Source organism: Crassostrea angulata, chromosome 10, assembly GCF_025612915.1.
Source record: "Crassostrea angulata isolate pt1a10 chromosome 10, ASM2561291v2, whole genome shotgun sequence".
NCBI classification, from domain to species: Eukaryota; Metazoa; Mollusca; class Bivalvia; order Ostreida; family Ostreidae; genus Magallana; species Magallana angulata.
Window position 1 is genome coordinate 8,814,855 of NC_069120.1, and position 12,754 is coordinate 8,827,608.

The 12,754-nt window shown below is 37.9% G+C and overlaps 1 protein-coding gene across 1 annotated transcript; it reads left to right on the forward strand.

The window, feature by feature from the left end:
• Positions 1 to 2,891: 2,891 nt before the first annotated feature.
• Positions 2,892 to 8,635, forward strand: LOC128164872 (uncharacterized). Its single transcript, XM_052828933.1, has 3 exons — positions 2,892 to 2,945; positions 3,267 to 4,701; positions 7,380 to 8,635. The coding sequence occupies exons 1-3, from the start codon at positions 2,892 to 2,894 to the stop codon at positions 8,633 to 8,635; spliced, it is 2,745 nt and encodes a 914-aa protein (XP_052684893.1).
• The last annotated feature ends 4,119 nt before the right edge of the window (positions 8,636 to 12,754 follow it).

Consider the following 12,754-nt stretch of genomic DNA (forward strand, 5'->3'; position numbering starts at 1 on the left):
TGAATCCAACCCTGGTCCAAGAACACCTAAGTACCCATGTCAGGTGTGTACAAGGGCAGTGACATGGAAAGACAGAGGAGTTGCATGCGATGACTGCAGTAAGTGGTATCACGTGGAGACTGTCTCCACATGTCGACGTACATGTATAATGCATTAGCATCAACTAGTATATATCTTTATGGAGGGTAATCGTGTTCAAAAATCCAGACATGTAAACTTGTAAATCCGAATATGCAATCGTGTTGATGTGTGAGCCTGAGCATGAATATGTGTAATTCTGATCGTGTAACCTATAAAACTCGGGCATAAACACGTGCAAGATTTGACTCAGTTCCTTCGCATGATGCACATTTTGCAACTTTATTGTTTACATTAGTTATCTAAACCTTCAACTTTGCACACTTTCAATCCGTTGTTTCTGCGTTTGTAACTTCAGGCTCGGCAATAGCACATCTGACATGATACAAATTGACAAATGTAAAGTCTACAAGTTTGTCGAATTTTGAGATGACCTTATATGGCAACTGCCTTGCTGCGGGAAAAGGCTTGCCGTAACCGCCGGACCGAAATGAACGAAAAATAAACATAATATTCAACTAAACTGTTGCAATAAGCTTTTAATGAACGACACCTTTTCTATCGAAAACACCGGTATTATTTTTAGAAAAAAAAATTGAGGTATGATTGAAACTGGACCAAACAGGAAGATGTTCATGTAGAAAAAAAATCGTTGCCGATGTGACGAATGCGCTAATTTCCGTAATATAATTATCATGGTATCATAAGAGGAAATGCCTAATATCTTATATCTCTAAAAAAAATTGACATGTAATTTAAACTGGAATATAAGTAAATACGTACTCTTTTCTAGAAATGAGACGGATCAAGAAATTTCCTAAGGGGGTAAATATATTTTGAGCGGTATGGGGTTCGAAGACCGCCGTGAGGTCCCATGTAACTCCATTGCTTCTGAACTCTAAGAATTTTGAGAGTGAATTTTTAACTGGGTTTCCGATTATTGAAATAGTAAAAATTGCAGACGGGCGAGTGGCTGTCAAAAAGGTACCCTTATTGTACCGATAACTCCTCGAACAGTTTTCAAGATAGGAAGTTGTTCTTTTGCAGATCATTTATACATATATATCAGAAGTATGCAAATTGCTAGGATTTTGATTCCTGATAATTTATAAAAATATCAGCTGTTGAACTTAGTCATTTTTGGGCAAAAACATTGCATATAGAGTACCCCATTTTTACTCTTGTTATATTCTGAAGTAGTAAGAATAAACGACCTGCAAGGATTTGGTAATTTTTCGCGGAAAAATGTATGTTACTTTACATGTATTTATACTTTTTGTTGTTGTGTAAGTGAAAGATAAATAATAACACAATCTTCAATAATAATTAAAAAAAACCTAGCGCATATTTTTTGCACCGTAAATTGAAGTTTTACTATGGGAGGCACTGTAGCTCAAAGATCGTCCATCTGTATTTTTAGACAGGGAGCTACAGAACTGCACCTAGTTCACAAGTGGCTGTAAAGCTGTATTATACTAGCTCTCCAGAAAATGTTTATCAGCCAACTTCACAAAGTGAGTCTGTATTGAACCGACATTCAGGACGTCATACTCAATCCCGTAATAATTGCTTAAAATAGTTTTAAAAAAATGTCAATTTTTACCTGCATGATAGGCTTTTTTTTCCTATATATTGCCGACAATGCAAAGAAACATTTCTTAAAATGATTTATAAACATTTTAATTTCACGACAATTAACCTTATCTTTGGAATTTTTATTCATTTCTTTTAAAGAGGGTGTCGCTTCTTATGTCTCATATTACCGGGTAAGCACAACCTCAAAACCAATGTCTTTAAATAGTTTGTTTTTCTTATCGATAACTTTGCAACTCAGCTGACGGACCCCGTGTAATTTTTCGCGTGGGGGGGGGGGGGGTCTTGTCACAACTTTGTGGTAGCGATAAGGATGCATTTGGAGATATTTTCTTAATTCAGTCGAGGCCTATACTTTTGCATGTACTCTAATAACAGTGGCGTCGGAAGCAAATTGAAAGGGGGGGGGGCTAAACTAATCATGAAAAATATTGACAAGAATTCCCATAATCATGAAAATTCTAATCCGTTGGGGAGGGTATACAAATAACTCCAATCTTACCTACCCAATTCCCCCCCCCCCCCCAATCATGAAATTCCTAATCCGTGGTGGTGGTGGTGTGTGTGTGGGGGGGAGGGGGGGGGGGGGTGCTAGTATACCTACTATGACTCTTATTTTCAATATCACTATTAATATTTCATTCTCTTTAAGGTCTTTTAAGGAACAATTTTGTTTGTTGCGAGGAAAAAGTAGGGGGGGGGGGGGGGGGTTGAACCCTCCCTGTTGCTATGTTCCTAATGGTTAGGTCTAACTTGGCAAAAAAGTGGGGGGGGGGGGGCTGGCTAGCCCCCCCCCCCCCCCCCCTAGCATTCCTCCCCTCCCGGTTCAGACGTCTATGAATAAAAATGCGTATATATCTTTATACACGTGTATTCAAACAAAGTCATTAAATGTATTTTTTTTTCAGTTCTAAGAGGATATCTGAAGCCGATCAAATTCTTTACTCGCATCTTTTATACATTCTCTTGATAAAATGTACACCAATCTCATAATTTAATTTTCCGAAAGATAATACTCTATGAAATGTTGTTATCCAGAGATAATATGATTATATAGGCTTACCCAATATTTTTTTTTAATTTATTCCGTCCCTATTCCGGCGATTACGGCATGCCTTTACCTGCAGCTAGCCTTTTTCTATCAGTGACGTCACTGTTTCCATATAAGGTCATGTCAAAATTCGACAAACTTGTAGACTTTACATTTGTCAATTTGTATAATGTCAGATGTGCTATTGCCAAGCCTGAAGGTACAAATGCAGAAACTACGGATTGTAAGTGTGCAAAGTTGAAGGTTTAATTAACTAATGTAAACAATAAAGTTGCAAAATGTGCATCATGCGAAGGAACTGAGTCAAATCTTACACGTGTTTATGCCCGAGTTTTATAGGTTACACGATCAGAATTACACATATTCATGCTCAGGCTCACACATCAACACGATTGCATATTCGGATTTACAAGTTTACATGTCTGGATTTTTGAACACGATTACCCTCCATATATCTTGGCAATGCACAGCATGTGGAATGCCAAACTTCTCTACCTCACTTTTTGATTAATTTGTTATAAACTCTTCATCCAATATCTTTGAGCATCTATCAGATTCCAACATCTCCTTGAGTCCCGGGCCTCCATCTGCTGCATCTACACCTCTGAAACAAAACAACAAAGAACCACCTTTGAACAAAAAGTTAAAACCGAAGAACACTAAAATCCTCATCATCAACTTTCAGAGTGTAAAGAATAAAAAATCTGAAATTGGTAACCTCATTGATTCATCAAACCCAAATATCATTATTGGCACCGAAACCTGGCTGCGAAAAGACATCTGCAGCTCTGAGATCTTCCCAGACGGATTCAATGTCTACAGAAAAGACAGGAGGGATGGTTATGGAGGTGTGCTGGTTGCTGTAAGGTCCAACTACATCAGTGAAGAAGTGAATCCAGACAACGAAAATGATACAGAATCCATTTTTGTGAAAATTTCACTACAAAACAACAAATCACTGATAGTTGGTAGTATGTATCGTCCACCCAGCAGTGATTTGGCATACATGGAGGACCTAAAGCAACAAGTGGACCAACTGAAGAAGAAATATAAAGGAGCTGTCTTCTGGATAGGCGCTGACATCAACCTACCAGACATCCAATGGACAACACAGACTGTAGACAACCACCACTACCCAACATCGGTGAATAAGAAATTCCTAGACTTAATTCATGACAACCATCTGGAACAAATAGTCTCGTTTCCAACTAGAAAAGATCGTGTTTTAGACTTGTTCCTGACCAATAGACCATCATTGGTCAATAGATGCGAGCCTCTACCAGGAATCAGTGATCATGACATTGTCTACATAGACACAGACATCACAGCAAAGATAAACAAGCCTACCCAGCGCAAAATATACTTGTGGAAAAAGGCGGATAACACCAAACTGGAAGAACTGACGAGAAGCATGAACACCAATTTCCACTCAATATTCCACCCAATGAGCCCTATCCAGGAAATGTGGGATTTCATTAAAAAGAACCTACTAAATATTTTAGAGGAGAGTGTACCATCAAAACTCTCGTCAACCAGATTTCACCAGGCATGGATAACGAGAGATATTAAGAGATTATCAAGACGAAAGAAAAGGAGCTTCATCAAAGCACGTAACACCAACAATAAGGCCGACATCAAAAGATACCAACGCCTAAAAAAACTGACAGAAAAAGAGTGTAAAACAGCCTATAAGAACTACATCGAGGACATGATCAGCCCTGAGCTAACAAACAACCCAAAGCGATTCTGGAGCTTCATAAAGAGCAAACGATGTGAAACAATAGGAGTTGCTCCACTCAGAGACACAGATGGCTTAACTTACTCAGACGGGAAGTCCAAAGCAAACATCTTAAACCAACAGTTCTCCTCAGTCTTTAACAGTGATGAAGATGTAAGTACCATTCCAGATAAAAGGCCAAGTCCACACCCTGCCATGGATAACATCACAATGACAGAGAACGGAGTGTGTAAACTGCTACGTAACTTAAACATCCATAAAGCAAGTGGCCCAGATGAAATACCAACTCGACTTATTAAAGAACAAGCAGAAAATTTAGCTCCAATTTTTACAACATTCTTTCAGGCCTCCATTACACAAGGAAAATTACCATCAGACTGGAAAGAGGCAAATGTAGTTCCAATCTTTAAACAAGAGGCCCAGGGGCCACATCGCTCACCTGAGCAACAATTGCCTTAATTCATTACAGTATCAAAATAGCTTGACAACTGAGTACAGTAGATCTTGCTAAAAAAAAATTGAAAATCTGCCAATTTTTATCCACCTCTTATTTTTTGGTAAATACCAAGCCCCTTTTGTTGTTGTACCTCTAAGATTTTTCTCTATTCCTATATACCCCCCCCCCCCCATTTCGTGGCCCCACTATTCTCTAGGGAATCATGGTTTCATCAAACTTAAATCTACCTTTAATCTCATAACCTGTGCTTTCACACTAAGTACTGAGTTTTGGACCAAAAACTTTCCCAGAATATTTTTAAAGATTTTCTCTATATATTCCTACGTATAAATTCAAACCGCCATCACGGTCCCGCCCTACTACTAGTGATTTTGCAAACTTGAATTTACACTACCCAAGGATGCCTCTACACAAGTTTAAGCTTTTCTGGCTAAATAGTCTTTAAAAAGAAGATTTTGAAAGATTTTCTCTATATGTTCCTAAGTAAGATTTCATCCCCCATTGTGGCCTCACCCTACCCCTGGACTATTATTTAAACAAACTTGAATCTATATGATCTGGGGATGCCTCCACTCAAATTTGGGCTTTCCTGGCCTAATACTTTTGAGAAGAAGACTTTTAAAGATTTTCTCTATATATAAAAATGTATCCCCCATTGTGGCCCCGCCCTACCCCCAGGAACCATGATTTGAACAAACTTGAATCTACATTATCTGAGGATGGTTACATGCCAATTTGAGATTTCTTGGCCAAATAGTTATTAAAAGAAATTTTTAAAAAGATTTTCTCTTTTTACTCTTATATAAAAATTGATCCCCCAATTGTGGCCCCACCCTACACCCGGGGACTATGATTTGAAGAAACGTGAATCTACACTACCTGAGGATGCTTCCATTTTAATTTGAGCCTATCTGGCCTAACAGTTTTTGAGAATAAGATTTTTAAAGATTTTCTCTATATATATTCCTATGTAAAACCTGATCCCCCAATTGTGGCCCCACCCTACCCCCGGGGATCATGATTTGAACAGACTTGAATCTACACTACCTGAGGATGCTTCCATTTTAATTTGAGCTTTTCTGGCCAAATAGTTTTTGAGAAGAGGATTTTTAAAGATTTTCTCTATACTGTGGTTTCATCAATATTCGTTGAATACCAGTTTTCGTGGATTTCGTTGTTAAGTTGATCCACGAAATTAAATATTCATTGAAGTTCAATATCAACTAACATTTTGTATTGATAGGATCATTGGCCACGAAATTACGTATCCTTGAAACTGTGGTTTTCAGAAAATCCACGAAAATTGATACCCACGAAAATTAATGAAACCACAGTATATTCCTATTTAAAACATGATCCCCCTATTGTGGCCCCACCCCACCCCCGGGGACCATGATTTAAACAAACTTGAATCTACACTACCTGCGGATGCTTCCACTCAAAGTTGAGCTTTCCTGGCCTAGTAGTTTTTGAGAAGAGGATTTTTAAAGATTTTCTCTATAAATTCCTATGTTAAACTTGATCCCCCAATTGTGGCCCCATCCTACTCCCGGGAACCATGATTTGTACAAACTTAAATCTACATTTCCTGAGCATGCTTCCAATTTAATTTGAGCTTTTCTGGCCTAATAGTTTTTGAGAAGAAGATTCTTAAAGATTTTCTCTATATATTCCTATGTAAAACTTGATCCCCCAATTGTGGCCCCACCCTACCCCCGGGAACCATGATTTGAACAATTTTGAATCTACACTTCCTGAGGATGCTTCCATTTAAATTTGAGCTTTTCTGGCCTAATAGTTTTTGAGAAGAAGATTTTTAAAGATTTTCTCCATATATTCCTATGTACAACTTGATCCCCCAATTGTGGCCCCACCTTACCCCCGGGAACCATGATTTGAACAAACTTGAATCTACACTACCTGAGGATGCTCCCATTTTCATTTGAGGTTTTCTGGCCTGATAGTTTCTGAGAAGAAGATTTTTAAAGATTTTCTCTATATATTCCTATGTAAAACTTGATCCCCCTCTTGTGGCCCCTCCCTACCCCCGGGGACCATGATTTGAACAAACGTGAATCTACACTACCTGAGGATGCCTCCACACAAGTTTAAGCGTTTCCGGCTGAATAGTTTTTGAGAAGAAGATTTTTGAAAAATACCAACAAATTTTTAATAATTCTCAATTATCTCCCCTTTAAAAAGGGCGTGGCACTTCATTTGAACAAACTTGAATCCCCTTCACCTAGTGGTGCTTTGTGCCAAATTTGGTTGAAATCTGTCCAGTGGTTCTTGAGAAGAAGATGAAAATGTGAAAAGTTAACAACGACAACAACAACGACGACGACGACAACGACAGACAACGGACAAATTGTGATCAGAAAAGCTCACTTGAGCCTTTGGCTCAGGTGAGCTAAAAAGGAGAAAAGTGTAAAGCTGCCAACTACATCCTGTTTCTCTCACAGTAGTCATATGCAAGATCCTAGAGCACATAATATGCAGTAGCATCTCCAAACATCTGGAAAAACTTGGACTTCTCACTGATGCCCAGCATGGATTTCGAAAGAACAGATCATGCGAGTCCCAATTGATCCTGACAGTCCAGGACCTAGCCAAGAGTATGGATCTCGGGAAACAGACAGACCTTATCCTTTTGGACTTCTCCAAAGCCTTCGATAAGGTCCCCCACGAGCGATTACTATACAAGGCAATGTATTACGGAGTAAGAGGGTCCACACTCCAATGGATTAGGGACTTCCTCAGTGGAAGGAACCAGCGAGTAATAGTTGATGGGAAGAGCTCCAACAATGCCCCCGTCCAGTCAGGAGTCCCTCAAGGGAGCGTTCTTGGTCCGCTGATGTTCCTCCTCTTCATAAATGACCTCCCAGAATATGTCCATCACTCCAATGTTAGACTTTTCGCTGATGATTGCGTACTCTATCGTAATATCTGTACCAACACAGACACTATTAAACTACAAGAAGATCTCAATAGTTTACTACAGTGGGAAACAGACTGGCAGATGGAGTTCCACCCCAGCAAATGCCAACTGCTGAGAGTCACCAACAAACGAAAACCTGTGACCAACTCTTACAACATCCGTGGACACAGGTTAGAAGTCGTGGACTCTGCCAAATACCTCGGGGTTACCATCCACAAGAACCTCAGATGGAACGAACACATCGATAACATCACGAAGAAAGCAAATTCCACCAGAGCTTTCATTCAACGCAACTTGCAGCACTGCCCACGTAATACCAAGGCAGCATGCTATACAACGCTGGTAAGACCCTTAGTGGAGTATGCATGTACTGTGTGGGACCCACACACAGCCCTTAACATCCAGAAACTGGAGGCAGTACAACGACGATCGGCTCGATTTGTGATGAACAACTACTCACATACTAGCAGTGTAACATCAATGCTTGAAATTCTCCAGTGGACATCCTTGGAAGAACGTCGAGCCAGAAACAAAGCTATAATGATGTACAGGATAGTGCATGGACTAGTAGCTATTCCAACAACTGAGCTACACCCAATGATGACTTCAGCCAGAGGCCACACAAACAGATTCCTGATTCCCTATGCTAGGACCTTATTATATAAGCATTCCTTCTTCCCAGACAGTATCAGGATATGGAACAATTTGCCACAGAGAGCAGTGGACAGTACCTCCCTGGATGTATTCCGACAGGAGGTCCTGGCATGCAGTCTACGTTAGAGCACCACCAACTTTTATCCGGTTTTAATCTCACCTGCACTGTATATACATGCACTTGTTGTCACACCGAGCACAAGCCGAAGTGCGATGATACTCCAACGAGTCCTGCACTTTATTGGAAGAAGAAGAAGAAACCCATCTGCAATATGCAAATTGTAAACCCAGAAAACTAAAAAAGGAATTAGGTAATAAACAATTATTTAATGCTTGAGCAGTCAATAGACCAGAATATTTTTCCCGAGGTGCAGGGAACAGCTCAGTATGATCTATTGCCCTCGACCCTTGGCCTCGGGCAATAGATCATACTGAGCTGTTCCCTGCACTTCGGGAAAAATATTCTGGTCTATTGACTGCTCAAGCATTAAATAATTGTATACTTTTGATTTTGTGTTATAGTGCTTGGAATGAACTTTCAAATGTGACCAAGGATATGTCTGTAATAATAGCAAACTAGCCAGGTGGGTTTAGGTTAACAATGAGCCCCATGGAAAATTAATTGGTACTCTTTTCCCTTTAGAGCGAAACATCCTGTACCTGTAATGCGCATGCGCAAGATTGTAAAAACCAAAAAATCCAGATGATTTCCGGATTTTTAAAAGGAAGTTTCGTTGATTATTAATTAGCGTAGCTTGATTGAAAAAAAACCCAACAAATTGGTAATCTTTAAGTATCAATGATGTTTAAAATATATAAAACAAAAGACAGTGTGTTTGTGTGTGCGCGCGTGTGTGTGATATTTACTACGCATTTGTATGTTTCGTTAACTCTGAAGACACGATCAATCTTAAGGAAAAAAGTAGAGAGACAGTTTTGATATTCTTTTTGATCTTAAAAAGCTTACAAAACATTTCTATATCATACAAAACAGTTAAACAAAAAAGAATAATTTCGACTTGATGTAATAACAAGAAACCCATAGGTTTTGACAGTCACCTGACTACCATAGCCCTTATATTGATATGCCAGTTTCATGTTTGCATTTTAAGCTTCATTTTTATATTGCTCAGACCGTTGCCCACTTTTATTATCTCATGATTGAAAAACATTCATTTATGTAAATGGGAGTGGTAGGTAGGTTAAAATGTCTGGGGAATCTCGAATATATCTATACCTTAGCTTCAAAAGTCAAAAACTGTAAACGTTTGGTAATAATTAAGAGACCTGCAGGCTTTCAATGGTTCATCTTTTATAATATTCAGTTTCATTAAATTATGTACACAAAACGCATACAGCTTATTAAATTTCTACAAGTAAACAATGCACAGGATATTAAAGTAGATTTCCTGAAATAGAACACAAATTTAATTCTATAATGTCAAGTGTCAATTAACCATGTAGTTTTCAAGATGAAGTTAAACATTTAAATGGATTCAATGACACACAACAATTACCCAAAGTAACAAGTGATGTTTGTGAAACATTTATGCCCCCCTCCCTTGGAAACATGCACAAAGAAAATGAATGTAAACTGCAAATAACTGGTATTTTTCTAAGTTCAAGGGCCATAACTCTGTCGAAAATTGCTCTATCATACCCAAACTTGACATAGATATTATTTAGATAAATCTGTATATCAAATTTCATATCGATATGTACACCCTCTGTGAAGAAAATGAGGAGAAACTGCATATAAATGGAATTTTTCTATGTCCAAAAGGCATAACTCTGTCGAAAATTGCTCGATCGCACCCAATATCGAAATTGACCTAGATATTATCATGATAAACCTGTATACCAAATTTAAATATGTTTATCCTCTGCTAAGAAAATGAGCGGAAACTGCAAATAACTGGAATTTTTCTACAATCAAGGGCAAAACTCTGTCGAAAATTGCTCGATCATACCCAATATCGACTTTGAGCTAGATATTATCATGATAAACCTGTATACCAAATATAATTTCAATATGTTCATCCTCTGCGAAGAAAATGGGCGGAAACTGCAAAAAACTAGAATTTTTCTACGTCCATTGGCCATAACTGTCGAAAATTCCTCGATTGTACCCAATATCAAACTTGACTTAAATATTATCATGATAAACCTGTATATCAAATTTCATTTCAATATGTTCGTCCTCTGCGAAAAAAATGAGTGGAAACTGCAAAAAAAACTAGAATTTTTCTACGTCCAAGGGCCAAAACTCTGTCGAAAATTGCTCGATTGTACCCAATAACGAACTTGACCTAGATGTTATCATGATAAACCTGTATACCAAATTTCATTTCAATACGTTCATCCTCTGCTAAGAAAATGAGCGGAAACTGCAAAAAACTAGAATTTTCCTAAGTCCAAAGGCCATAACTCTGTCGAAAATTTCTTGATCGTACCCAATATCAAACTTGACTTAAATATTATCATGATAAACCTGTATATCAAATTTCATTTCAATATGTTCATCCTCTACGAAAAAAATGAGTGGAAACTGCAAAAAAACTAGAATTTTTCTACGTCCAAGGGCCAAAACTCTGTCGAAAATTGCTCGATTGTACCCAATAACGAACTTGACCTAGATATTATCATGATAAACCTGTATACCAAATTTCATTTCAATACGTTCATCCTCTGCTAAGAAAATGAGCGGAAACTGCAAAAAACTAGAATTTTCCTAAGTCCAAGGGCCATAACTCTGTCGAAAATTTCTTGATCGTACCCAATATCAAACTTGACCTAGATATTATCATGAAAAACCTATAGACCAAATTTCATTTCAATATGTTCATCCTCTGCTAAGAAAATGAACGGAAACTGTTGGTGGACCGTCCGACAGACAGCAGCAAAGCAATATGCCCTCCCTTCTTCGAAGGGGGGCATAAAAATAAATGTTCAATACATGGCCATATTTATCACCTACGCCCCCAATAAAAATATCAACATCAGCTCCATGGCCTGGTCAGTGAGTTTCACAATTTAACATCAGGACAAAATGAACACAATAACAATTCATGACTTTATCTCCCATGACTGCAACAGTACAGTATTGAATCAATACATTTTCACTGTGTGACTATATCAGTCCCGCCCTAGGGCCTGAACCCCTGTCTCAGGGACCATTAATTTTAAGCTTATATTGTTTATATTAACATCTCTCTTTCACTAATTAATACATTGATTATGAAAAATTAGTAAAATTCTCTAAATTAGAACCATTTTAACAAGACATAGGACTTTCAGTAGGGCTTAGCTATCTATTTCTTGCGTCAAAACAAATATAAAATGACCGGGTTTCAATCAAAATATGCATCGACTGCATATTCTTAGCTCAAATGCCAGACAAATCTTGTTGATTTCAAAGAGCCATGGCTGAGTGGCTAGCAATGAAATAGACAGACCTACGTCATATTGCTGTTTGACACAACTAGCCAAAGTCCAAGCTCTTGTTAAAATGGTTCTACTGTTAACGTATACACAAGTATGTTCGCTATATATTATTTGTTATACTTTCATGTTAAATACTGAAATCTGATTGGTTAAGACGCAGTTAATAATATTTACTATTACCCTCAGCGTTAGCAACGCACTTGGCAACAGGTAACTTTAAAAAATGTTACATGCGCGAAAATTATGCGCGTACGGTTCGCTGTAGAATTCACGTTATTCCTATATAAAAGCAGTAAAATTTTCTTAAAAATTTTAAAAAAGACATTCAGTATACCAAAATAAATAGTGCCTGTTTGGGAGGATAACAGTTGAAATTGACACCCCTCGAAAACCATTGTCAACCTCCGCTTCGCGTCGGTTGACAATGGTTTTCTCGGGGTGTCAATTTCAACTGTTACCCTCCCAAACAGGCACTATTTATATAATACTACGCCAGCAGCGGTTAGCGTTACAATAGAAATTGAAAACTACTATGGAGGCAGTCGGAGATTGAAAGGAAATAATGCATAGATATGAATTTAAATAACAAAATTTAACTCAGATTTAGGCAATAACATTTTAGTATGAATGGCGATTTTACACCAGGAATCAATCATTGTAGAATTACTATGTAATAATTTACAAGAAGATAAGCCAAATAACTCATCAAACATTTATGTAGCTTTTAACTCCTTGAAATCACTAAGCAAAAACCAAAACTCTCTCTCATTCTTACTCTCTCTCAATAAATAAATACCGGTA

Excerpts from the sequence above, each read along its gene's own strand:
- LOC128164872 (XM_052828933.1), top strand. The coding sequence starts at position 2,892 with ATGTCAGATGTGCTATTGCCAAGCCTGAAGGTACAAATGCAGAAACTA. Across the intron at positions 2,946-3,266 it reads AAATGCAGAAACTACGGATT|CATCTATCAGATTCCAACAT; the intron begins GTAAGTGTGCAA and ends AATATCTTTGAG. Across the intron at positions 4,702-7,379 it reads CGGAGTGTGTAAACTGCTAC|TAGTCATATGCAAGATCCTA; the intron begins GTAACTTAAACA and ends TTTCTCTCACAG.